At 44.2% G+C, this 24,490-nt stretch overlaps 1 protein-coding gene across 3 annotated transcripts; it reads left to right on the top strand.

Annotated features, from left to right (window-relative positions):
- Window positions 1-3,884: 3,884 nt before the first annotated feature.
- On the top strand, window positions 3,885-18,948 carry Rbm45 (RNA binding motif protein 45). Of its 3 annotated transcripts, none has more exons than XM_075984815.1 (10): window positions 3,885-4,292; window positions 7,045-7,167; window positions 8,648-8,774; window positions 10,795-10,920; window positions 11,752-11,934; window positions 13,517-13,646; window positions 13,810-13,894; window positions 14,079-14,242; window positions 15,619-15,817; window positions 18,671-18,948. In XM_075984815.1, exons 1-9 carry the CDS (start codon window positions 3,993-3,995, stop codon window positions 15,809-15,811), a joined length of 1,431 nt encoding a protein of 476 aa, XP_075840930.1. In that variant the 5' UTR covers window positions 3,885-3,992; the 3' UTR covers window positions 15,812-15,817; window positions 18,671-18,948. The 3 variants fall into 3 exon arrangements, with proteins under 3 accessions (XP_075840930.1, XP_075840932.1, XP_075840931.1); XM_075984817.1 differs by having other exon boundaries at window positions 14,082-14,242; window positions 18,671-18,901; XM_075984816.1 differs by lacking the exon at window positions 18,671-18,948 and adding an exon at window positions 18,481-18,512.
- The last annotated feature ends 5,542 nt before the right edge of the window (window positions 18,949-24,490 follow it).

The following is a 24,490-nucleotide window of genomic DNA, read 5'->3' as shown; positions in this document are numbered from 1 at the left end:
TTACTGTTAGCAAAACATCGTATCAACCAAACTCAAAGGACAAATACTGAACCCTGCATGCCCAACCGTTCATGAATTACAGTCTCACTGTGGCCAGAGGTTAAAATTACAACAAGCTTCAATTATCGCAATATAAACTCAATATGGTGGCACAATCTTGTACACCTACCATCAGGAGACTGAGGCAGGAGGATCACCATGAGTTCTAGGTCAGCTTGTACTACGAAGTGAGACCTTGTCTCGAAAAACATTAAGAAAAGCATTGCCAATAAACGACATGAAAATTCAATAACATGGGAACTGACAGCCGGGTTGCAAAATACTAATCACTACGAGCAGTTTAGAGAAGAACTGAAATAGATAAATTAAAAAAAAAAGTCATAGGAAGGTGACAGAGTAGGGAGGGCTGAGATAAAGGGCATTGGGACTAAAGGGAAAAAGGAAAGAAAGTCAACGTTGTGTTTAGAAAATATAGCAGGGACACTGCCTTCTCTGCGGTCACACGATCATATCAGTGAGCCGTCAGTGATGAGTCTGGGACAGAGAAGTAAGAATATCAAAATAATTTTCTATAATGGTCGAATAATCCAAGTTCTTGGAAATGCACTAGTGAGAAGTGTGTGCGTTGGTTGAAGACAGGGACTGCAATGTTTTCACTCCCTAAGAGCACTGCTGTCTGACAGCCCTTTCTGCTGTTTCAGGAATATTCTGTGTGGGCATTGTTAGAAGTCACAGACTGCTCCTGATCACTGGAAATACGTCTAATTAGACGGAGGAACTTGATCTGTAACTATTTCAATCATTTTTAATCATAAGAAATTGTATTTTAATTTAAATAGCCATAGTAACCAAATAATTGATTGAAACCACTCTAAATGACACCTATGAGTTTTGTCCTGCAGTCTACACACTTTAAAGATGCCATCTAATTGAATCACATGCCTTTCAAAGGCATGCAGACTGAAGGAGACTAGCATTTCTTGTGTGCGTGTGTGTGTGTGTATGTATGTATGTGTGTGTGTGCACGCTATAGGCCAAGCTAATTTTCCAGTGCTTTTCTTTAAGGAAATAATAATATAAGCTTTAAAACTTCAGGGTACAAATTAGTATAGTTTACTTATTTTACAGCCTTTGCAGTCTAAAAAATCTCCCACTAGGTGGCGCCAGTGTGCAAATGGTCTTACTGGTACTCTTTGCACTTCCTCGCATCAGTAAAAGGATTCCTTTCTTTCACTGCCTTGACAGGTCTTCCTAAGACGAGGGACAGAGGAAAGATATGACAAGCTGCTTCCTGTTTCTTTCTAAGCTCCATGGAAACAGAACACTCCCTTTGCAGACACAGGACATAATGATGACTGTAAGAGATGACTGTAACTCCTGTGTCAAATTCATTGTAACAATCCGCAATTCCTGACTCTTAGCATTAGCTACACAACACGGAAGGTGTGGACACTAGAGTCAAAGGGAACTAGATTAGGCTCTCCTCTGTCTTTGTACACATATTGTTTCATTTGGTCCCTGAACTATTAGCTCTATGTATCATTACACAAGGTTAAACTGTTAACTTTGAGCAGAGAAGAAAGAATGGTCATTTTGTTTACTAACTTGTCTCTTGTGTCTTCAACGCACAATTAAAATTTAAAAACATTATTTTCCAAGTGTGATAGCACACATCTAATCTATAATCCCAGCACTTGGGAAGCCGAGGCAAAACTTTAAAGTTCAACACCAGCTTGTACCAGAGAGTGAGACTCTGTGTCAAAATATTGTTAAGGGGCTGGACAGATGACTCCATGGTCAAGACACACACCAATGGCAGCTCACAGACATCTGGAAGTTCAGTTCCTGGGGATCCAGTGCCCTCTTCTGACCTCCACAGGTGTTGTATCTAAGTGGTGCACAGACATACATGCAGGAAGAACACTCAAATATATAAAATAAAAATAAATAAAAGTCTCTAGAAAAAATTATTAAATTCATTAAAGTTAATGAACTGAATGAATGGGTAACTTCACTAATTGCATCTGACAGCTAACTGCTCCACTAATTATAGTAGCGTTATTTCTACTCTACAGTTGACATGTCTGGAGCAGGAACTACGCAAGGAGTTTACAGAATCTTGTGACAAGATGGTTCTTGTTCTACCACCCAGTGTCTAGCTCCTGGCCCACAGTTGGCGCACAGCAAATATGGATGCGCTTGACTTCGTAGATGGCCAGATCTTACAGCCGGGATACGGGCGCTTTAGGAGCTGTACTCCTAGCCTGCTTCTGCGGTTCTTTCTTTCCTTTCATTCTAGGGCTAGTAAAGGCTAACTCAGTCTTCGGCTCTAGCTGGCTGCTGACCTCCTCATCGAGGCTCATTAACAAGCCCTAAAAGCCAGCAGGTATTTCCCACCTCACTGGGACCTCTAATTTCTCCTACTTCCTAGGTGAGCAGCCACCATTTTCCCCTGCTCCTGCTTCTTGGAAGTGCTTGTGGGAATTGAGCAGATCAAACAGAGGGTTACGTTACCCCCAGGGCCTGGTTCTGTGACCTGAGCCTCTTAACTTTGGGCCTCAGGTTCCCCACCTCTAAAGAATGGGGCTAGGATTCTATGCTTGTAAAGACACCGTGCAGCCACCAGGCTCTGTGGTTTTAATTGTCTTAGTCAGGTTCCAATTGCTGTGAAGAGACACGCTGACCATGGTAACTCTTATAAAGGAAAGCAGTTAACTGGGGCTTGCTTACAGTTTCAGAGGGTTAGTCCATTGTCACCACGGTGGGACGCATGGCCACAGATAGGCAGGCATGGTGCTGGAGAAGGAGCTGAGAGTTTTATTTCCAGATCCTTGGGCAGCAGGAAGAGAGGGCCACTGGGTCTGGCTTGGGGCTCCGAAACTCCCAAAGCACACCCCCCAGTGATGTGCTTCCTCCAACAAGGCCACACCTCCTAATCCCCTCAAGCAGCACCGCTTCCTAGAGACCAAGCATTCAAATCTATGACTCTATTGGGGCCATTTCTACTCAAACCACCACAAACTTTGTCTCTAGCGACTTCTAATTGAGCTTATGGTCAAAATGGTGACAAAGACTCCCTGTTTTTGTCAAAAAAAAACGTTGTTTTTTTTTTTTTTTTTGTCAAAAACCAAAACTTCAGACAAGCTCCCCCAAGTCTTCTGTTTGACCATCCCCAACTTCTGGCTCTCTGTCCTCGGGGCATCCAGAATGAGGACAAATCCTGATAAATCAGTTTCATGGTGGTTCCTGCCCTGATGTCTGACCGCTGTTAATATCCACCCCTCTGGCCAGCCTGCAGCGTGAATTCTGTGAAGCAGGTCTAACAAGAGTCCCTCTTACCCCCAATCTTCAGTAATTTCTCATCTACTGACTTCCATACTGCCCTGTTATAAATCTCCACTTCTCTTCCTGGAACCAAGTCTCCTCTCTCCCTTGCTGCAAATCCTCTGTACCTGTCACGATGGACCCTTATGAGTAAGGTCTGCCTTTTTTTATTATTATTTTTAGTTTGGTGTTTTTGTTATTGTTTTATTTTTGAGACAGCGTGTTGCCCAGATCCTAGCCTCGAACTCCCTAATTCTGCCTAAGAGACTCGGATTACAGGCATGTGTCACCACTTCCAGTCTCTCTCTTACGAGGGTGAAGAGTAATCTTTTCGTAACGACACCATTTTTGGCTTAGAAGAAACCAGACGCCAGCTTTGGGAAGGCTTAAGCATCTGGCAGGTGGGGTCTTCTTGGCCACAAGGCAGCTCGGTTTGCACAGGCTGATCCTCTGTTAGCATGGGACTGAAATTTGGGGCTGTTCAGAGTCCACCGTGGCGCCAGGGGGCGCTGCAGAAGATTCCCGGAAGCCGGACTCTCTCACCGGGGACCGCACCTGCTTCGGGGCTCAGCGCTCTTCCGGAAGCGGAGGTGTGCAACCGCCGCGGCGGGCTGGTGGGCGAGCGGGCGGACCGAGCCGGCCAGGCTCCCTCTCCTACGTGGGGCACCATGGACGACGCCAGCAGCTCCGCGGGCAGCGGAGGCTTCCGCCCCGGCGTGGACAGCCTGGACGAGCCGCCCAACAGCCGCATCTTCCTAGTGATCAGCAAGTACACTCCCGAGTCGGTGCTGCGGGAGCGCTTCTCTCCCTTCGGAGACATCCAGGACATCTGGGTGGTGCGCGACAAACACACCAAGGAGTCCAAGGGCGTCGCCTTCATCAAGTTCGCCCGCAGCTCACAGGCCTGCCGGGCTATGGAGGAGATGCACGGGCAGTGCCTTAGCCCCTACAAAACCAAGCCCATCAAGGTGTGGCACTGGGGTTAGGGTGTGTGGGGTGAAGATGCTCGGGTTGGGGTGTCAGGGATAAGGGTACTCGGGTTGCGGTGCCTGGGGTCGGGGTGCCCGGGGTTGCCGGGGGGCGGGGGGGTGTGTCAGCGGAAGCGACGGTTACAAAGTACAGGGGATATAACAGGACCAGCCTATAGCCACAAGGTTTATCAAAGTAAAATTATGTTGTGATAAGCTAGAAAACGATGCAGAAGTTGGGGAGTCCTGACTTTGGTTTTACAAGAATACCGTGTATGTGTGTTCATGGACTGTGGGTTGGGGTCTCTCCTGCTGCTGCTGCTGCTGCTGCTGCTGCACCAGGATGCGGTGTTATCAGCTAGGGAAGGGATGAAACTGAGAACAAGGTGTGCCCTAGGTGATCCACGTGCTGTGTGGACACATTCCTTTATCAGAGAGTAAACAGACACTTCAGGCTCTAAAATTTAGAAATTTGTGAGGGGGCTGGAGATATGGCTCAGCGGTTAAGAGCATCGCCTGCTCTTCCAAAGGTCCTCAGATCAATTCCCAGCAACCACATGGTGGCTCACAACCATTTGTAATGAGGTCTGGTGCCCTCTTCTGGCCTTCAGGCATACACACAGAAGAATATTGTATACATAATAAATAAATAAATATTTTAAAAAAAAAGAAATTTGTGAGCTGATGGCACCTCTGATCTTCTTTTACCTTAGGTCCCTTTTTTTCCTCCAATATATGCATTTTCTTGCTTCCCTGTATCTTCCTTTGGATATTCATTATTGATGTATCAACTAGATTGACTCTGAGGGGCATTTCTACTCATACCCCAGGAGTGCTTGGCCTAGGATGGGAATTATTGAAGAAACAACTAAAGATAGACTACCTAGGGACCTGCCTCTGACACCATTTTTCTTTCTTTCCTTCTCTCTCTCTTTCTTTCTCTCTCTCTCTCTCTCTCTCTCTCTCTCTCTCTCTCTCTCTCTTTCTTTCTTTCTTTCTTTCTTTTCTGTAGTTTTAGAGCCTGTCCTGGAACTAGCTCTTGTAGACTAGGCTGACCTCAAACTCACAGAGATCTGCCTGTCTCTGCCTCCCGAGTGCTGGGATTAAAGGCGTGCACCGCCACCACCCGGCTCCATTTTCTAAGCAGGGTCCTTTGCCTCTCTAACAAGCTGTCCTCTGAGCAAGAGTGACAACTCTTGTGTCCCTGGGTCCAGTGCTCTCTCTCTTCCACCGAAGTATACAGTGACATGTTTTTGTTTTTTATTCAGTATCCCTTTTGAGATTCTGCCTCCTGCAGCCTTCACTGTCCGTGGCTCTCATATACTTCAGTGATATGCTACCCTCCTTAAAGGAAACACACACTCGTATGCATGCATAAAGCCTCATGAGTCCTTGTGTATAAGGGATCTATGTCACTTCAAATTATAAAAAGTGGCATTACCTTAAGAATGTTATGGTTATAGCCGCACAAACAAGTCTATAGCCTTAGTCATAGATTTTAACATTCCTATGGAAATAGAAAAAAAAAACAAAGACAAATTGATAAACAAATATTGTACTACAAAGCAAATTAGATTCAGATTCACTTCCCTGATAATGTTTTAGTAAGATTGAACTGCCAATAGAAAAGTAGAACCTCTGGTAAACTTTCCATCTGCATGTGAAAAGCTTTTGGAGATTCACAGAGACAGATCAGTCTGACGATGCTGCCTGTGTCTAAAAATGTAGTGTTGGGAAGCAGGTAGAGTGTCTAGACTTAACCCCAACTATATGAATAATTACATTAAATATAAACAAACCAAGCATCTCAGGGAGAAGATCATCACCGGACATAGTGGCACTTGCCTGTACTCCCTGCACTCAGGAAGCTCAGGCAAGCAGTTCTTGGGTGCAATGCCAGCATAGGCTCCACGGGAAGACCGTGTGCCACCCAAAAGAAGATGCCATAAAACAAAAATGAACCAAACACAACTAAGTGATGTTTACAAGAGAAAATGCTTTGAAGATACCATGCCGTAGAAAAAAAGAAGCTCATATCAGTGAAGATAGATATCCGTATGTAGAATATTAATAGATAATCTCATAAAGATGAACATATAGCAATCCCGTGTGCTTATGCAGCCAATAACAGAGCTTCGAAATACATTCAACATTTTGGGGTGGGAGAGGGGCTCTGAAAATCAGACCCATGGCTTCATAAATGCTAGGCAAGCACTCTACCACTGAGCTCTACCCTCAGTCTGGAGTGTCTTTGACAGGACTAGGAGAAAGAGGAACATATAATCTGATTTATGTACAGTCAGCATCTGATCAAACAGGTAGACCACGAAAGAAAGATATGCCAGCACTGTGTCTAACCACAAAGTCTGCATCTGTTCAAACAGTGACCTGCTCTTGGTAGTCAGAAATGCAAATGAAAGCACTTGGAAGGCAGAGACCTGCAGATCTCTGAGCTTAAGGCCAGCCTGGCCTACATGCAGGGTTTAATCACAGCCAGTGTTACATAGGGAGACACTGTCTCAAAACAAGACAAAAGGGAAAAAGTGCAAAAACCAAAATGTGCTTGGAAAGAGCGCTGTAAAGATTGGTATTGTAGTTTTTTAAATCACTGTAATAAAGCTTTTTTTGAAAAAAAAATTATAAGATCCTATCACATTGCATTTCTGAGTTGAATACTTGTATTATAAAGTAAGTGTGCTTAAGGAATAGGGATACAGTTATCGTTATCCTGAGGGCTCTGTATGTTTCTTAGGTTTTCATTGCTCAGTCCCGATCGTCAGGAAGTCACAGAGATGTGGAAGATGAAGAACTCACAAGAATCTTTGTTATGATACCAAAGTCCTATACAGAAGAAGACCTGCAGGAAAAATTTAAGGTCCTTGTGTGTTCTTATCATAACTCTGTTTTCAACACTGTACAGCCACAAACATCTGGACAGTAACAGTGACCATCCCCTCTGCCCAGACTTCATCCTAAAGCATAGGCTGAGAAAATGAAGTGCAAGGCCAGAGAGTTTTCATTAAAACCACACAGCTAATAGGTGGTGGTGCCAAGATTTAAACCCGCTCTGCCCCCAGAGCCTGCGCCCAGACTTTACAGTTCTGAGCACTTCTTGGTCCTCACTTCTCTTGCCTCTCTGCAGAGTGAGTCGCAGGCCTGAGTCAGGCCCCAGTCAGGCCCCCGTGCGCGGGCTGTGTTGGCTAATGCCTATCATGCTGTGTTGACATGGTGCTCGTTCAGAGGGAAGTTATTCCTTCAAGTGGTTTTGTCCTAAAATCTGGCTTCTACACAGGTCATATTTAAGGGAATCCATTACGGCTCTAAGCTACTGCTCAGAGGAAATGATTTTTGAAGATAATTTTAAATCTTTGTGCCTTTGTATGCAATGGCTACATATAGGCTTTCCCAGAAGTTACTCAACGATGTTTTAAGTTGTTTTGTTGTTGTTGTTGTTGTTGTTGTTGTTGTGGTGGTGGTGGTGGTGGTGGTGGTGGTGGTGGTGGTATTTTCTTCTGTTTAACCTTTTAGCACTAAGTTGAGGGTAGGTTACAAGCAAGAAAAAAAGCTAGCAGGAAAAGATGCTATGTGTCTTTTGCCCTCCTGTTGAGAGTTAACCTTCAAGAATAACAGATTCCAAAAACTTATATTCCATACTTCATCCATAGTAAGAAAATGTTTACCTCTTTTTTTTCTAAGAGGGAAGAAAAACATTTACAAGAGAATTCTGTAAAATTCATACTAAATGACATGCCATGAGTTTATAATCCCGTGTGCCTTCAACTGTAAACATTAGTGTGTTTCTCACATGGGATTCATCATCTGAGAGAGCCATCGTGTTTGACTTTGAAGTGCGCTCAGAAGAGCATCCAGATGTTGGCGATACTATTAGAGACACCTACACAGTTTCAGCTAGCATTGCTGCGTATTTGGTATTTCCCAGGCGCTTAGGCATTTAACACAAATTAGTCCATTTAACCTTTAGCAATCCATTGCGGTCAGTGCTGCAGAAGACACTGGCACAGAGAAGGTGAGTCACCTGCCTACGTACTAAGTTGCTCAGTTAGGATTTGAATCTCCGAATCCCAGTTCCAAAGCCCTCACAGTCCTCTACTGAGCAAGACGGTGTGGATAAGTTCTTTCTCTCCCGGCTCAGTTTCTCTGTTGTCTAGGCAAGGTTTGTGGGTTTTGTGGGCTCGGCGTCGCTGTCTGCGAAATCCGCAGTGCAGAATGTCGGTGTAGCCTTGAAGGATTGCTTTGCTTATACATGAGACATGAGTAGGTAAAAATTTAAATTTGAAGTGTCTTTTCTGTCATTAGTTGTGAGCCTCCTGAGGCCATTTCTTTTCCTCTCGCAGGTGTACGGCGATATCGAGTACTGTAGCATCATCAAGAATAAAGTCACGGGAGAAAGCAAAGGGCTGGGCTACGTGCGGTATCTGAAGCCATCCCAAGCCGCCCAGGCAATAGAAAACTGTGATAAAAGTAAGAATGATATTTTTTTTAAAGCTTTATTTTATGTGTGCGGTTGTGCCCGAATACACATCTGTGTTCCACATGGATGCAGTGCCTGTAGAGGCCAGAGGAGGAGATCATAACCCCTGGAATTGGAGTCCCGGGTGGTTGTGAGCCACTGTGTGTATTGGGAACAGAACCCAGGTCCTCTGTAAGAGCAAATGTGTTCCTAACCACTGCCAGCATCGTTCCAGCTCCAGATCTGTTTGTTTGTTCGTTCTTTAACCTTGCTAAAAGGCCTTAAAAAAAAGAATTCTCAATATTATAAATAAGGGAGTCTTTGACTATATTTTTGCTAAAGTTAAATAAGTAGTGAATATTTCCATGTGATTCAAGGAGGGAAATGTTTGGACTTAGGAATCAGCCATGCACAGAAGCCATCCTGGTGACAGAGCTGTCAGGATGTAAGCACAGGGCATATTCAGGCTTGTTATTTATATAGGATATAATATAAATATAATATATAATAGTATATATATATATATACATACATACAAAAAATCAGTTTGTAATTTAAAGTACTAAAAATTGATTGACCCTTCTAGGTTTTAAAAATATTTTTCCTTGTTGTTTTTTAAAGACAGATCTTGCTATATAGCCCAACCTGACCTTGAACTTGTGATCCTGCAGCCTCAGCCTCCTGGGTGCTGGCTTTATAGGCATATGCCATGTGCCCGGCAAATCTTATTCTTTGTATTTGTTCCTATTCAGCCTAAACCCTCACCAGTATTTAATACACTAACAAATATACGAGTTAAGATCGGGTTGGTGAGATTCGCTATCACAGATAATTAACTGGAAGCTATAGTGATAAATTATTGCACACTTCGACATTATACATAAAGTTGACTTTGAGAAATGAGAGGTTTGATAAATTATCGAACTTTAGACCATTATAAAAATCAGTATCTACAGGAAGGAGTTGCCTTTGGTCAGTAGAATTCTTAGGTGCTTCTAAAGGCCACAGCACAGTTTTCTTCTTAATCGGCTCCCATGGTGTGCTCCTCAGCATGCCAAGAGGAAGATAGGAATGAGGTAACTGGTAGTCCCAGATGGAAACCTTTATGTCTGTATTGGCTAAGACCTAGAAAATAAAGAATAGAAGAATACTTTTAAAGGCTGAAAACAAGAAGTATATCTTGTTTTCCATCACCTCCAAATCCCTCAAGCAGCCGTAGCTCCTCCGGAAGTACTGAGTGAGTTCAAGCCAGCTGGTCCGTCATGTTCACACTGTTGAGACACGTGAGTGCCATGACCCCTTGACGTACACCCATGTTGCATAGCATGGATAAGCGTTTTGTTTTAGAGGGTTTGTAGGGTCTTAGGGAGGATGCGGGGTGTCACTGAACCTAGCTCACCAGTTGGCTAGCCCGATCTCCTGCCTCTGCCTCCCTGATGCTGGAATTATAGGCATGCCTGGACTCCCCTGGCTTTCATGTGGCTGTTGGCAGTCTGCTTTCAGTGACTTGTCTCTCCCTCTTCCACTGTTTGAAGCTAATTCTTGGACCCCTAAGTAAGAACTCTCAATCTAGAACAAGGGGACCAGTTACAGAACTGTCGTGATTAAAGATATAACTTAAAAACAGGCAGAGAAGTTAATGTGCAAAGTACCATACTAAGCTAAGGACATATAAAGGAGGCAGGTTGGCAAAGGGTTAAATGTGAAGATGCCAGGTGAGGTTTTAGTTCTAAGGAAACTGGGCAAGTGGATGATGGCCATCTTTTCTTGGGGTGGAAGGCACAGCATTGCTTTGCATTGCCTTTCTCGTCTGTTGATGACTAGACGAGGGGTTCTTGGCTTGTTTTTGTTTGTGGTTTTCTCATTTACGTTTTGTTCTTTACCATGAGATGAAGAAGTCGGGCTGATGGAGGTGGCCACTATGTAGATTCTGTTTTTTATAGTTGTATTTCTAAAACTAGGTCAGACCCATAAGTCCAAATATGTTAAATTTGCTATGAAGCTTGAAAATTCATGGCTTCTCACTTTCAGGTTTCAGAGCGCTCTTGGCTGAACCTAAAAATAAAGTATCCGAGTCCTCGGAGCAAGATTATTACAGTAGCATAAGGCACGAGGCCCTGGGCCATGAACCACCGAGAGTCAGCCTGCTTCCCTTCGGTGAGTGGGCCGCCGCTACCTCTGCGTTAGCAGCGTTGAGTGTGTGATCTAATTTCATTCTCAGGTCGTTCTTTCGTCAGCAACCTGAAAATCTTACCGAGTGAGTGAAAAATCTTATATGTAGTTTGTCTTGTTTTTCCTGAGAAGTTGTCAGTACTTCTAATATCCTTAATACTTCACCCTTATTTTGTTTAACTTATGTCCAATATAGATTTCTCTGGCTAGCTACACATTATCTACATACTAACCTGTGTCACGTGTGTGTGTGTGTGTGTGTGTGAATTCTGCCTTTGTGCAGCCAACCAAAAGTACAAAAATGTTGCACAGGTATCTGTTCAGTACGCTGCCTTAAAGTTTGGCTTACAGAAAGGAGACTAGCAGGTGCAGAAGCTAGAAGAGGCTGCTGGGAAGTGGTGAAATCAAGGTCCCTGGTTGTCACTGGCATAACTTTTCAGATAAAATTCTTGCCATATTTCACAGTTTTGTATACTCAACTCCATCCTGTGGTATTTAACTAGACATTCCTGTAGTTGTTCTGTATTGAAGTTTGGTAGAGAAGTGGGTGAAGTGGTCTGTTTTCTGGTCACATGTTCTTCATGATTGTAGAATAAATATTACAATACTACAAAGTAGGGACAATAGATAGGATTAGAATGCATTGCATACATATATGAAATTCTCAAAGAATAAAGTTAAAAGTGTATTTTAAAAAAGAATACCACAAAATACAGTGTCTTTGTTTGGCACAGTACACTTCAAATAGCCGTGTGCAAAATGGTTACATGAATTTTTAGTGTATACAAATGTAACAATTTACATGTGTGTGTATAGTTGGAGAACAGCAGCCTGAGTTTTCAAGCTTTCACAAGAGTGACAGAGGCCAGGAAGCTGTCTCTAAGCGCCTGTCGGTTGTGTCGCGCGTCCCCTTCACGGAGGAGCAGCTCTTCAGCATTTTTGACATAGTCCCAGGCCTGGAGTATTGTGAGGTTCAGCGCGATCCTTACTCAAATTACGGTAAGATGATTGTTTTGCTGTTGTTAAGTTTACTGTTTTTTTTTTTCTGTTGTTGTTGTTGTTTTTATCCATGACACATTTTTGTACTGTTTATGTTCCAAGAAGTTTATATTTTATTTTTTTCTAGTTAATTTTTGTTCTTTTGTTAAACATACATGTTTACTGTACAGTAATTGTTTTCACAATGATGTTTTCTTTAGGTACCATGTACTTCAATCTCATCACTACCCATTACCCTCTCCAGATCCTTCTTTTCTACTGTATAGTTAAATCCAAGGATACCTTTGTAAATAAACTCCCGAGAATGTGTCTTCTTTATAAAAGTCATTCGCTGTAAAAATATTTTAACTCACAAAATAAAGGACTCTCTATCCCACTGTTGAACAACAGTGCCCAGTCTTGGTCTATTTTTACCCTTTGGATTGATGCTAGCAAAGTTATAAAATGCTTAAGGTTTCCTCCCCAGGCACCCTCCAAGTCTCCTTTTCTTACACTCTCTTACATCCTAAGGGCTCTGCATCTCTGTACATTCTCAGATTTGCTGCAGAATAAGGTGTATCGGTTCAACCAGTGCATTCCCCACAGGCCTGTCAGCTGACGTTCTGATCCAGGCAGTGACTTAGCTGAGTGTCCCTTCACCAGGTGTCTCTAGGCTGTGTCGAGTTGACAGTGAGCACTGATCCTTACAGAGGAAAATGGAATGGTGCTGTGTTTCTCCCCAGAGTTGGTCTTTGAAACCTTTTGGTTCTGTCGCGAGCTCCTGGGCTCAAGGACGAATCTTCCCCTCCCTTCAGTGCTGCCCCCTTAGCTGAAATCTCGTCAAAGGCATGTGAAATGGGCAGCTTGCAGCCTAAGACCCTGCCCCCAGCCTGCTGCTTTCATGCCTACCGCCTTCCTCTGATGTTTCAGGCAGCTGAGTATACAGTGTAACTAATGGGAAACTCCTCATTTCAATGAATTAAGGGGTTTCCATTTTGCCAGATGGTGGTGGTGCACACCTCTAATCCCACCAGCAGAGGCAGGTTGATCTTTAGTACAAGGCCGGCCTGGTCTACAAGAGCTAGTTCCAGGACAGGCTCCAAAACTACAGAGAAGCCCTGTCTCGAAAAACAAAAATTAAAACAACAAAAAAAAAGAGTTCTGGTTTTTATGTATATTGATATTCTATTAAAAAAAATTAAGCTGGGCCTGGTGGTGAGTGCCTGTAGTCCCAGTCCTCACTGGGACACAGAGGCAGTGGGATTGTAAACTAAAGGCCCTGGCTTGGCTTACGTATTGAGTTCCTGCTGAGAAAGGAGGGGGGGTCTTAAAATTCAATTCATTGGATGAAATAGATGCTGGGACCATATTTTCTTAAAGTACTATGTTTCTGTTTGACCAAAATTTGACTTACACTTCAATGCCTACAAATAATATTGCATGTGTGTTTAACAGAGCTTTGCACTCTGTTCCCTTGGATCTCTCTTTACTAGTTGTGTGATCATCAGAGTTCTGTATTTTTCACCTTCGAGTACATTGTAACTTGGGCCTTATGGATACCCGCCATCTTCTACCTTTTCCATCTCTGCTTTTTCTATTTCAGGTCATGGTGTGGTTCAGTATTTTAATGTAGCATCTGCTATTTATGCAAAATACAAATTGCACGGATTCCAGTACCCCCCTGGGAATCGGCTAGGGGTCTCCTTCCTGGATGACGGAAGTAACTCGGCAGAGTAAGTAGCATTCTGGGAATGTGTTAGTGTGGGTGGTCAAGGACAGTGGCTTGTCGACTAGGAACAAACAGTTAACCTCGGGTGAGGAAGTCACACCAAGCAAGTCACCCTTAAGATGGTCACTATTCCTAGTTTTATGTAAATTGTCGGTTATTCTTTCCAGTCTCATCAGAAAAATGGCCACCCAGATGGTGACGTCACAGCTCACGTCAATGGTGTGGAGTGACCCAAGTCAGCAGCAGTTTCTGGTGAGTGTGTGAGAATGTGACCTCTGTAATGCGGTCAGCAAATATGATATCTGTTTATTAACAAAGAAAACATTTTCAGAACTATTGTAAAGACCTCATGGTGCAGTGACGTACATCTTAGCTCTGGGCCCCAAATCCCCGAAGAGCGATCTTATTTCTCTCCTCTGTGCCTGCTCTTCCACAGCAGTTCGGAGGAAGTTCTGGGTCACAGGTGCCGCAAATCCAGACAGATGTTGCACTTCCGTCGTGCAAAAAGAAAGCCCCTCCTGAAATGCCCGTGAAAGAGAGACTTTTTATCGTGTTTAATCCTCATCCTTTGCCCTTAGACGTGCTGGAGGATATATTCTGGTAAGATTCGCTTCTACAGAGCCACACGTCGGTAGGTAAAAACAGGTACATTCGATGCATTTAAGCAAGTAACCACTGTTCTCTTAATCTCGCCACTGAGAAACGGTCTGTTCTGAGGTTTTAAAGACTCCTTAGTGGTCTTTTCAATTTACCATCATTTCCTTTGCCGCACCCCCCTGGCTCGGCGGTTAAGAGCACTGCCTGCTACGTTCTAATCCCAGCAACCACATGGTGGCTCACAACCCTCTGTAATGGGATCTGGTACCCTCTTGAGGGAGAGACCTGGTCAGTCGTCCTCATCAACTTAGACCATGAATGAAACCCAGTAAGGAAGAGTTCAACAGAACCGCCATATATGGGTTGCCCATGTATGCTTCAGCATTGCCAGGGCATAAATTTCAAAAAAATTCACTCCTTTGTTGGGCACATATCCTAACCTCTACCAGGATTTCCTGGTCCCCCCACCCCCCGTTTTGAAGACATAAGACACGTGGGATGGTCTTTAAGAACTGCGGTGTGGAGTGGACAGATCCCTCGTCCCTTGGGAGAAGATGCTCGCATAGGCCTGTCTGCGCATTCCGTTTTCCTCGTGTTGTGATCCAGGCAGATGAATGTTTGCTAAAGATCTTACGTTTGCCAGCACTTGATTGGCACCTGAGGATTACGTCGTGTAGAGCAAATCACTTGGTTATAGGGATAATATGTAATAAGTGTAAAAAGAAAAGGGGAGGGGGAAATGCCAGTTTCTCTTATTTTAATATAACTATATCTACCCTACCCTTTTTTTTTTTTTACCCTAGCGTTTTTTTAAAAGACATTTTCCTTTTGCCTTCTAAGAATATTAGTGAGGTAAGCAGATAAGAGCATGTTAAAGATGCACACGGTATCAGGCATGTAGTGATAGAATGTCGACCTTCGTGTCACTGATTAATTTAGCTTTAGGTTTTGTTTTGTTTTTGAGCCGCTTCTCTGTGCCAGGCAGCCCCTGGACTGGGGTGCTAATTGTGACGTAAGCAAACAATTTATTGCTGTCCTGAAAGTTAAGTTCATGCTTACCTGGGAAATGAAGTGGAACCCTTGAGGGCAGCCATGAGGTAGACTGTAGAAAGCATTAGAGTTGGGAGGGAGGGCAGCCGTGGGGTAAGCAGAGGCAGGAAGAGCATGTTGGAGTGAGGAAAAAATGAAGAGGCAGTTGGAGAGGAGGGAGCCTCCTGGCAGAGCCAAGGGTGTTCCTGAAGAAGGGGCTGTTTGCAGAGTACCTGATGCAGCCGGGTGTTGGCCATAGGCGCTGGGGAAGAGTCAAGAACTTGCTGTATTTAGAACTTCCTGAGAGCGTCCGTCTGTTGCTGATGCTCGGGTCTTTTACTGTGTTTCAGCCGTTTCGGTAACCTGATCGAGGTTTACCTTGTGTCAGGAAAGAATGTGGGCTACGTCAAGTACGCAGACAGGATAAGTGCCAACGACGCAATCACAACCCTGCACGGGAAGATTCTGAACGGGGTCAGACTGAAAGTCATGCTGGCCGATTCCCCACGGGAAGAACCCAAAAAGAGGCAGAGAACTTACTGAGTCTTGGTAAGTCTTTCTTAGCCGCTGGCCAAGGAGTTTGGCAGGAATAAGGTCTGTAAGTACTTTACTTGTGATTCTCCTTTGGGGACTTTAGAAGCTAGTTAAGACCATGTCGGCTTAAACCCTATAAATAAAGCCAAGTTCTTTTTGTAATTTATTTATTTATTTGTTTGTTTATTTTGGGGAGGGGGTTCGAGACAAGGTTTCTCTGTAGCTTTGGAGCCTGTCCTGGAACTTGCTGTGTAGCTCAGGCTGGCCTCGGACACACAGAGATCTGCCTGCCTCTGCCTCCCGAGTGCTGGGATTATAGGTGTGCACCACTGCCTGGCCAATATATTTGTTAAATTTAAAAAAATAGTTTAAAGTCAGGGCTGGAAAGAGAGTTTGGCTACTGAGGGTGCTTGCTGCTCTTCCAGGGGACTCACATCAGGCTGCTGAGAGCCACCTGTATGTTCCTAAGGTCTAGGGCAATCCGGTGCGCTCTATGAACTCTACACACAGTCAGTCCTGTATACACACCCACAGACAGACGCATAAATCCTTAATAATAGAATATGGCTTTAAAAAGTAATCTCACTTCCTACTAACGAGAAACAGTATGAATAATATATATATTTAGACCTTTTAAACCTAAATATTGGTGTCTTTCTGAACTCAAACTTATGTGTATTTCTAGAGAACTCTGACCAGTGCTAAATCCTTCTTTCTCACGAATACTGAAAAACATAGGGATTCATTGTTGTATTGAGTAATTTTTAAAACTCAGTCTTTTCCTGTGGTGGGTTTTAGCTATGACTTAAGGGAGATGTCATCTTAGATTGTTTTACTCTAATGAATTCTGAGTTTCCAGGATAATCTCTTTCCTGTTTCCTACACTCATCACCCCCCAGCCCTGCTACATGTCAGCTGTGTCCGGTTCATTGCTGTGCACGCATAACTGTCAGAATTAATCACTGTAGGCCTCACCACTGAGGACCCTGCTTTTGTAACGCAAAGCAAGTTGTTAGTTCCTCCCTTATAGAAGTCATTTGGCAGTGACAAATGCCCACCTTAAAAATGCTCTTGAATGCTGGGTGGTGGTGGCGCACGCCTTTAATCCCAGCACTCGGGAGGCAGAGGCAGGAGGACCTCTGTGAGTTTGAGGCCAGCCTGGTCCACAAGAGCTAGTTCCAGGACAGGAACCAAAAAGCTACAGAGAAACCCAGTCTCGAAAGTCAAAAAAAAAAAAATGCTCTTGAATGTCTTATTTAATGACCAAATCTACACTCATTACTCCAAACACTTGACAGTTCAGCTCTAAAAATACTAAGTTATCATTGAAAGAGAATTAGCAAGCAAATTTTGTTTATTAAAAAAATATTATTAATTTAATTCTGTTTAAATAAACAGAAATAAAAATGTTCTGCAAAGATTACACTTACCCTATGTCTAAATGTTTCAGCATATCAGTGACAATGACTGTTTTTGTTCAGGATATCTTTGTCCTCTAAAGGGGCAATAATATTAACTTCCTATTACAAGAAAATGCATGAAGTACTCTCATAGTTGAGCCTTTCCCAATGATAATTTACATTTTAAAGGGAATTATTGGCCTATAATCTCAGCACTCGGGATACTGGAGCGGAAATGCTGACTGAGGTTAGCGTGGGTATGGGGGGAGAGCGTTAGAGAGTGTGAACAAGCTTGCAGCAGACTTGTACTAGATCCACCTCTAATACCTAAGTCTGTGTAGATCCCTTCACGTCAGAGGCCCGGAGACAGCAGCATCCCTGATAGACCGAAATAAAGGCTTTGTAAATGGGACTCAGACTCAGACACGTGTGGCTTTAGCACAGCCTTTCAGATGTCCTCCCGTCCAGGGATGGTGCACAACTACCTCCCAGGCCCCTGGGACCCTGAGACCCAAGCTCTAAACTATGGGAGCTTCTTCACGCTGCTGTGCGCTCACCTGGCTTCCCAGTCAGAGAAACTGCACAGCTTTTGGCATGACTAGCCAGCACAGCATGAATCTGGCCCTTTCTCATTATTGAATCAAGATACATTTTCAGGGCAGATTCAAAAGAAGTCCTATAACTTGAAAATGGTGACGTGGTTAGGATAGACATAGTTACAGTTTGGGTGTCTTCTAATGCACCATGGCATTGATTTTTGCTACCCACCCTCTGTTTACCTTGGCTATCACAGTGAAACTTTCTACCTTTTGGGTTGCATTAAGAAATTATATTGGCCAAGTTTGGTGGCCTGAACCTATAGTTGCCATTCTTGGGAGACTGAGGCCGGAGAGTCAAGTAAATTCAAGAGTGGAAGGCCAGCCTGGAAGACATAGTGAGAGCCTGTCTGTCAGTGATGATCTTGTTTTCAGGTTCAGCACAGTAGTGTGATAGACCCCGGCACTTTCCATGGCTGTAACAGGAAGAACTTCTTTGGTGTGGTTGGTACAAGGGCTCTTGAATGCTGGTTGCTTTTGTTTCCAGGAATACGCCTGAGACTAAATGAGCCACACCTAAGAAATAAGAATCTGGTTAAGAGTTAATGTTGAATGTAGTTGAACTTTATTTGGAGATAAGTCTTGTGTTTATAATTTTTTTCTCTTTCTATTTGAGGCAAATAGAAATTTTAATATTTCACAGCATCTTGTTCTAAGTTAATTCACAGAACTTTCCCTCTAGAAATCCAGTCCCTGCGGGCTCCAACTTTCTGAGTAAGTTTGGTTTTGTTTACTTGGTGGCATTTATGATTGAACGGATCAGACTGGCTGTATAGAAGCTAGAGAATCCCCGACAGTTTGGGAATACTAATTACGAAAGCTGTTCCCTTCCAGGTGATGATTTTCTTACCTGTATTGTGTTCTTTCTACAGAACAGAGACTAATTAATGACATAGTCCTCAGCTGACTGACTGGACGAACTCCCTGTGGACAGTTGACAGCTTTTTTTTCTTTTTTTCACATATCTGATAGTCTGCACACCATTGCTTCCTGGGATTTCTGACTTGTATTTCTGTCCGACCGTCATGGTAAACTAATATAGAAATTGTTTCCTGGAAGAATATGTTGTTGTGAACAGTAGAAATAAAGCTTTCATAGAGAAATATGTTGTCGTCCATAGCAGAAATAAAGTTTGCTTTGCATAACTAAACCATGACTTATTTATGTGAAAGACGAGAGTGAAGAAATAGTAATAGGTGTTCAGAATTGAAATAAGCGGCCTGTTTCGTTGATTTTTGAGATACGTATCTTCACATTTTAATATCTTTGGGAGTAGAAACATGCCAGGTGGGTGAACCAGGCTGACTGGCGGTCTCTTCCCAGTGCGGCGTAAGTAAAGGTGTTCCTTTCAGCCACGTGCGTCTTAGAGTAGTGAAACAAGCTACGTGCGCAATCCACACATCCCTCCGTCGACGCCGCAGTGACACAGCGGAGACATTGTACTAGGAAGGGTGGAGTGCTGTGGATTTGTTGCTAGGCCAAAACTTGTTGGTAGTTTTATCAGCGTTTTGGGGACTATAAAGTGTCAATGATTTAAACATTTATAGGGATTGTTTTGGTTTTTTACATGGGGTTGTCATTTGTCATGTAATAACAGGCTGACGTAGAACCCCTGAGCCTCCTGTCTCTACCTGCCAGGGGTTAGGAATATAGGTCTGGGCTAGCACGCCTGACTTAAATTTCAATAGTATCAGTGGCTTTGAGCAAATGAACTTTTTTTTATTTATAAATATAGAAACATAATGGCCAGTCCAAAAATATGATATGCAAGCAGTTATCACAACAGACTATGATAGAAGATGGACTCATTCTGAAATGAAAAATAGAAACTAGGAACTTATCAGGTGTGGCATATCATGTCTGAAATCCCAATGTTCAGGAGGCTGAGGCAGGAAGATTGCTGTGCATTTGAGGCCAGCCTAGCCGTGAGATCCTGTCAAACAAAGCAAAAATAAAATAAAATTGCATCTGGTCTTCCCAGACAGAAACTGAGCCAGTGATTTTTCTGTGAGCCTGGAGCCATGCTTATTAAGAGGCAGAGCTCGCTGTGGGAAACGAAGACTTGAAGTAAAGACGGCTGAGGATTCGTTACCAGCAGATTCATTCTTCCCAGACTTACTTCCTGTACACAGCTCACTTTTCACAGTTGAAATTATTTACAGGCCGTCTGGCTCTAACACTACAGTTATGATTGAATTCCCTTTCAAAAATGCTCCTGTCCAGGTGTTTATACTGGGCAAAAATAACACATTTTTAGACAAAGGAAGCACCCTCTGCCTCATACTTTTGTCTTATCCTCATAGTTAGAGATAAAATTCAACATCTTCCAGTTTTTTGTTTTTTGTTTTTTAATTTCTGTGTACCGCCACATCTTTCTTTTTAAGATTTATTTATTTATTATGTATACAGTATTCTCACTGCATGTATGCCTGCAGGCCAGAAGAGGGCACCAGACCCCATTACAAATGGTTGTGAGTCACCATACGGTTGCTGGGAATTGAACTCCGGACCTTTGGAAGAACAGGCAGTACTCTTAACCACTGAGCCATTTCTCCAGCCCCCATCTTCCAGTTTTTAATCTGCTGTCTTGCCAGCCCACACAGAGGCTGGTCCTTTTTTGTAGCTGCCGTATGTAAGCCTTCCTGCTGTCCAGCTTTTCCAGTGTGCTCACTGAGCCTGCTTCCTCAGTCTGCACAGGTGCTGCGATGGCTTGAGCAGAAATGGCCCCCATAGGGTCACGGAGTTGAGCACACAATGACATTGTTTGGAAGATTTTGGAACTTTTTTGGAAAGTCATAATCAAAGTTAGTGGCAGAGTTTAACAGGTTGTTCCAGGAGAAGCTTGGAAGGTAAAGCAGAGAGAAATTGAGTAACTTTAACCCCAGCACTTGGGGAGGCAGAGGCAGAGGCAGATGGATCTCTATAGAGTTCGAGACCAGTCTGGTCTAGTGAGTTCCAGGCCAGCCAAGGCTACATAGTGAGACCCTATCCCAAAGACTGGAGTAAAATATAAGAATGCCAATATAATGCAGACAGTAGAGATTAGCTCCTGAGGACTAGGTAGCAGCTGGCCTGCAGGCTAGTCACTTGATGTTCTGGAAAAGAAACTGACTGCATCCCACCTGTGTTTGAGAATTTGCATGAAGCTGAATTTAAAAGCAATGGACTAATTTTAGTAATGGGAATTTCAAGCCCTCCCGACATGGACTTGTGTGAAATAGTTCTTACTGGTCACTCTTCTGAAAATCTGTAGTGAAGCAACAAGTGGATGAAGGAAAATCTTAAGATTGCAGCCAGGACTTGTGCTAGGAAAGACTGTAGCTGTTAAGAGAATTGGAACCCTTAAAGAGAAGCCCCTGACTGTACTGTGTACTATCACAGGAAAGATGCCCTCAGGGCAAGATCCCACCCAGCTAATGCTCCAATTCTGGGGTGTGTGTGTGTTAGGGGTGGGGGGCAGGAGTGGTGTGTATGTGTGCATACGCGCTAGTGGGAGGGGGTAGGGGTGATTGTGTGTGTGTGGTAGGCGTGAGGGGTGTGTGTGGTAGGCGTGAGGGGTGTGTGTGGTAGGGGTGGGGTGTGTGTGTGTGTGTGTGGTAGGGGTGAGGGGTGTGTGTGGTAGGGGTGGGGTGCGTGTGTGTGTGTGGTAGGGGTGAGGGGTGTGTGTGGTAGGGGTGGGGTGCGTGTGTGTGTGTGTGTGGTAGGGGTGAGGGGTGTGTGTGGTAGGGGTGGGGTGCGTGTGTGTGTGTGTGTGTGGTAGGGGTGAGGGGTGTGTGTGGTAGGGGTGGGGTGCGTGTGTGTGTGTGTGTGGTAGGGGTGAGGGGTGTGTGTGGTAGGGGTGGGGTGCGTGTGTGTGTGTGGTAGGGGTGAGGGGTGTGTGTGGTAGGGGTGGGGTGCGTGTGTGTGTGTGGTAGGGGTGACATTAAAGGTTTCGCTGCTCGCAGAAAACAATAAATAGGGAATGTTTTCACCCTCTCAGAAAGGCTGCTACCACTGTGGCCGGAATAAGTCAGGGTTCACCCCAAGTGCTCAGCCAAACTTGGCAGGTGTGGGTTTCCGGAGACAAGAAAAGCAAGGGCCATGGATTCTTCCTCGGCATTCTCAGCCGCCGAGACTAGGCGCTGTGCACACAGGCCTGGAAGTTAATGTTTCTCCAGGTCATAAACCCACCTCTGCAGACTTGGAGCTGGGACCTCAGATGAGAGAGAAGATGGGCCTTTGTCTTTCCGGGTCTGGGTTACCTCATTTGATACATTTACCTGCAAGTTTCTTGATTCCATCTTTCTTTACAGCTGAATGATATTCCACAGTGTATACGTCACACATTTTCATTATCCCTTTGTCAGTTGAAGGACATTTAGGCTGCTTCAGCTTCCAAGCTATTATGAATAGAGCAGCAGTGAGCATGGCTGAGCAAGTATCTGGAATAGGATGCCGAGTTCTTGGGGCATATGCCAAGGAGCGGGATCACTGGGTCGTAAGGGAGATGGAGTTTTAGCTTTTGGAGAAGTCACACTGATTGCCAGAGTGGCTACACCAGTTGGCAATGTGGTGGGTAGGGATTTCTCAACAAGTTCCCTAAGTGATTCTGATAGGCAGCCTTTGGTTTTTCACTTTGCAACATTCAATTCTAAACAGTTTCTATATGTTGATCTTTGGTTTAGATTGCTGAAGAACACTAAGAAGTTATGTTTTCTAACATAAAATTTTTTTGAAAATTGAGGATCTCCTTTTCCTCAGTTTAGTGCAGGTAAATATGAATTGCAATAAGAAACTGATATGTATAAATATAAGAAGTCATATGTAGTGGTATAGCCTCACTCAGGCAGGATTTCTTACATATGTGGTTGTTAAGTTCTATTAAAAGTCTTAGCAGGTTCACCCCATCTCAGCATCAGAAAAAGAAACTTAGAGTTATTTTTACACGATTTTAGAAAAAAGGGGAAAGATAACATTCCTCGTTTGATAACAAGTTCCATTGTAGTGTCTGGAAGTCTAATAAATGGATTGTATCATTTCCTTTTCTAGAAGGAGTAACTCAGGAGCACATGGACCCCGGGAACTAAAGGTATGGTGTGGCTAGAGAGTCCGACAGAAGTGTGTGGGGAAAATGTGAAGCTGCAGTTCTCTCCCTGCCGGGCTCCCACTGTGAGCTCAGCAGAGGTGATTGACGGCCGCATTTGCTCCCGAGGATGAGAAACGAACATGCTCGGAGAAAATGCATGTGTGCTTTGAAAACGCACAGTCCCTGCCAGTCTCTCTGAGCGGCTGCCCCAGAAAAGGGAATTCTGAGGTCACCCAGTAGGAACCGAAGGCTGCATGTCAAGGTCTCTGTGACCTAGCAGAGATGCAGGTTGACCAGGGCCACAACAGAGCAGCGTTTGTAAAAACTGCCTGCCTGACCATACCGCTGCAGGCTCGGGAGAAGGAAGACTTGAGGGGTTATTTTAAGAAAATGATTGTGTTTGAGATATGAAACTCTGTGACAAGGTAAGTACTGCTGCCCACAAAAACTGGGGAAATACAGACAATGGAAGTGACTATTCACAGACACCCCGCAGAGTTGGTGTTCTGTGAATTCCCTGCCGTTGTAAGCAGTGTGCAGCAAACCGATTTTCTCGTGTAGAACCTGCACATCGGGCATAGCCTCCAGCAGCTGGGTCAGATTGTTAGGGTGTTTGTTCTCTTGTGTTTATTTTTTAATGCTGTAAAACGAATTAAAGTTGTATACTTCAGTCATTTGCCAACTTATTCCAAGGTGTGATTTATCAAAACATAACCCTTTTTTAACCTTTTATCTTAAAAATAAATCCTGCTGTGTTCAGCTGTGGCGCTAGAAAGTAGCGTTCCCAGTCCTATTGTGGGTCAGAAAGGCTTCTTTCTTTACCATGCTAGTAAATGGCTCACCAAAGAATAGAGTGCTATGTGGCATTTGGGGGACGTGGAAGAAAAACAAGTCACAATCTCTAGCTGATAGGATCGACATCAGGAAGAGTCTAAGGCAGTGCAGCTTGCACTGGGTGGTTGACCTGCGTTGGCAAGTAACACGGTTCCACCAACATGCCAGAAAGAGCTGGAAGCAGCCTCCGCTCTCAATACGAATGCCCTCTGAGGTTCCCCCACCTCAGGTACCGTCTCGGCTGGAGTCTCCCTTGGGAATCCTGCTGTGTCACTTCTAGCGTAATTCTGGGCTCCAGGCAATAAAGGTTCCGTGTGAGATGTTTGATGTAATCGGGTTTCTCACGCAACCAGGGTTTCCCCTGTAGTAAACTCCAAAGAAGGCTCCCACAGTAAAGGGTCACAGTTGCTGCCCTGCATGCCCCTGCCATCCTGAGAGACGTGTGGTGTGCCCACCGCAGTGCCTGGCTTCTGCCCAACAGCTCAGCCTTTTAGAGCTTGCTGATGTTGGAATCTTCCGGTGACCCCAAGAGAGGTCTCACGGACAGTACCACACCCCTTCTTGGTCCTGTTTTCCCATCTTTTACAAATAGATGGTAATTAGCAATGTAGACATAAGCACTGCCATCCTGTGCTCCTCCCAGTGGGCCAGGAAACACTCAGTACAAACAAAACCAAGTTCCTGTCAAGCAGAGAAAGTTGGTGATAGTGGAAACCAGAAGGAATCTCTGCTGCGTCGGGCAGTAAAGGACGAGACCTCCAAGTGACTCAGTCAGATGTACATGTCAGCAGCT

The sequence above is a fragment of the Microtus pennsylvanicus genome, chromosome 9 (genome assembly GCF_037038515.1).
Source record: "Microtus pennsylvanicus isolate mMicPen1 chromosome 9, mMicPen1.hap1, whole genome shotgun sequence".
NCBI classification, from domain to species: Eukaryota; Metazoa; Chordata; class Mammalia; order Rodentia; family Cricetidae; genus Microtus; species Microtus pennsylvanicus.
The sequence above is the reverse complement of the archived record's forward strand: the minus strand, read 5'-3'. Positions and strand labels throughout refer to the sequence as shown.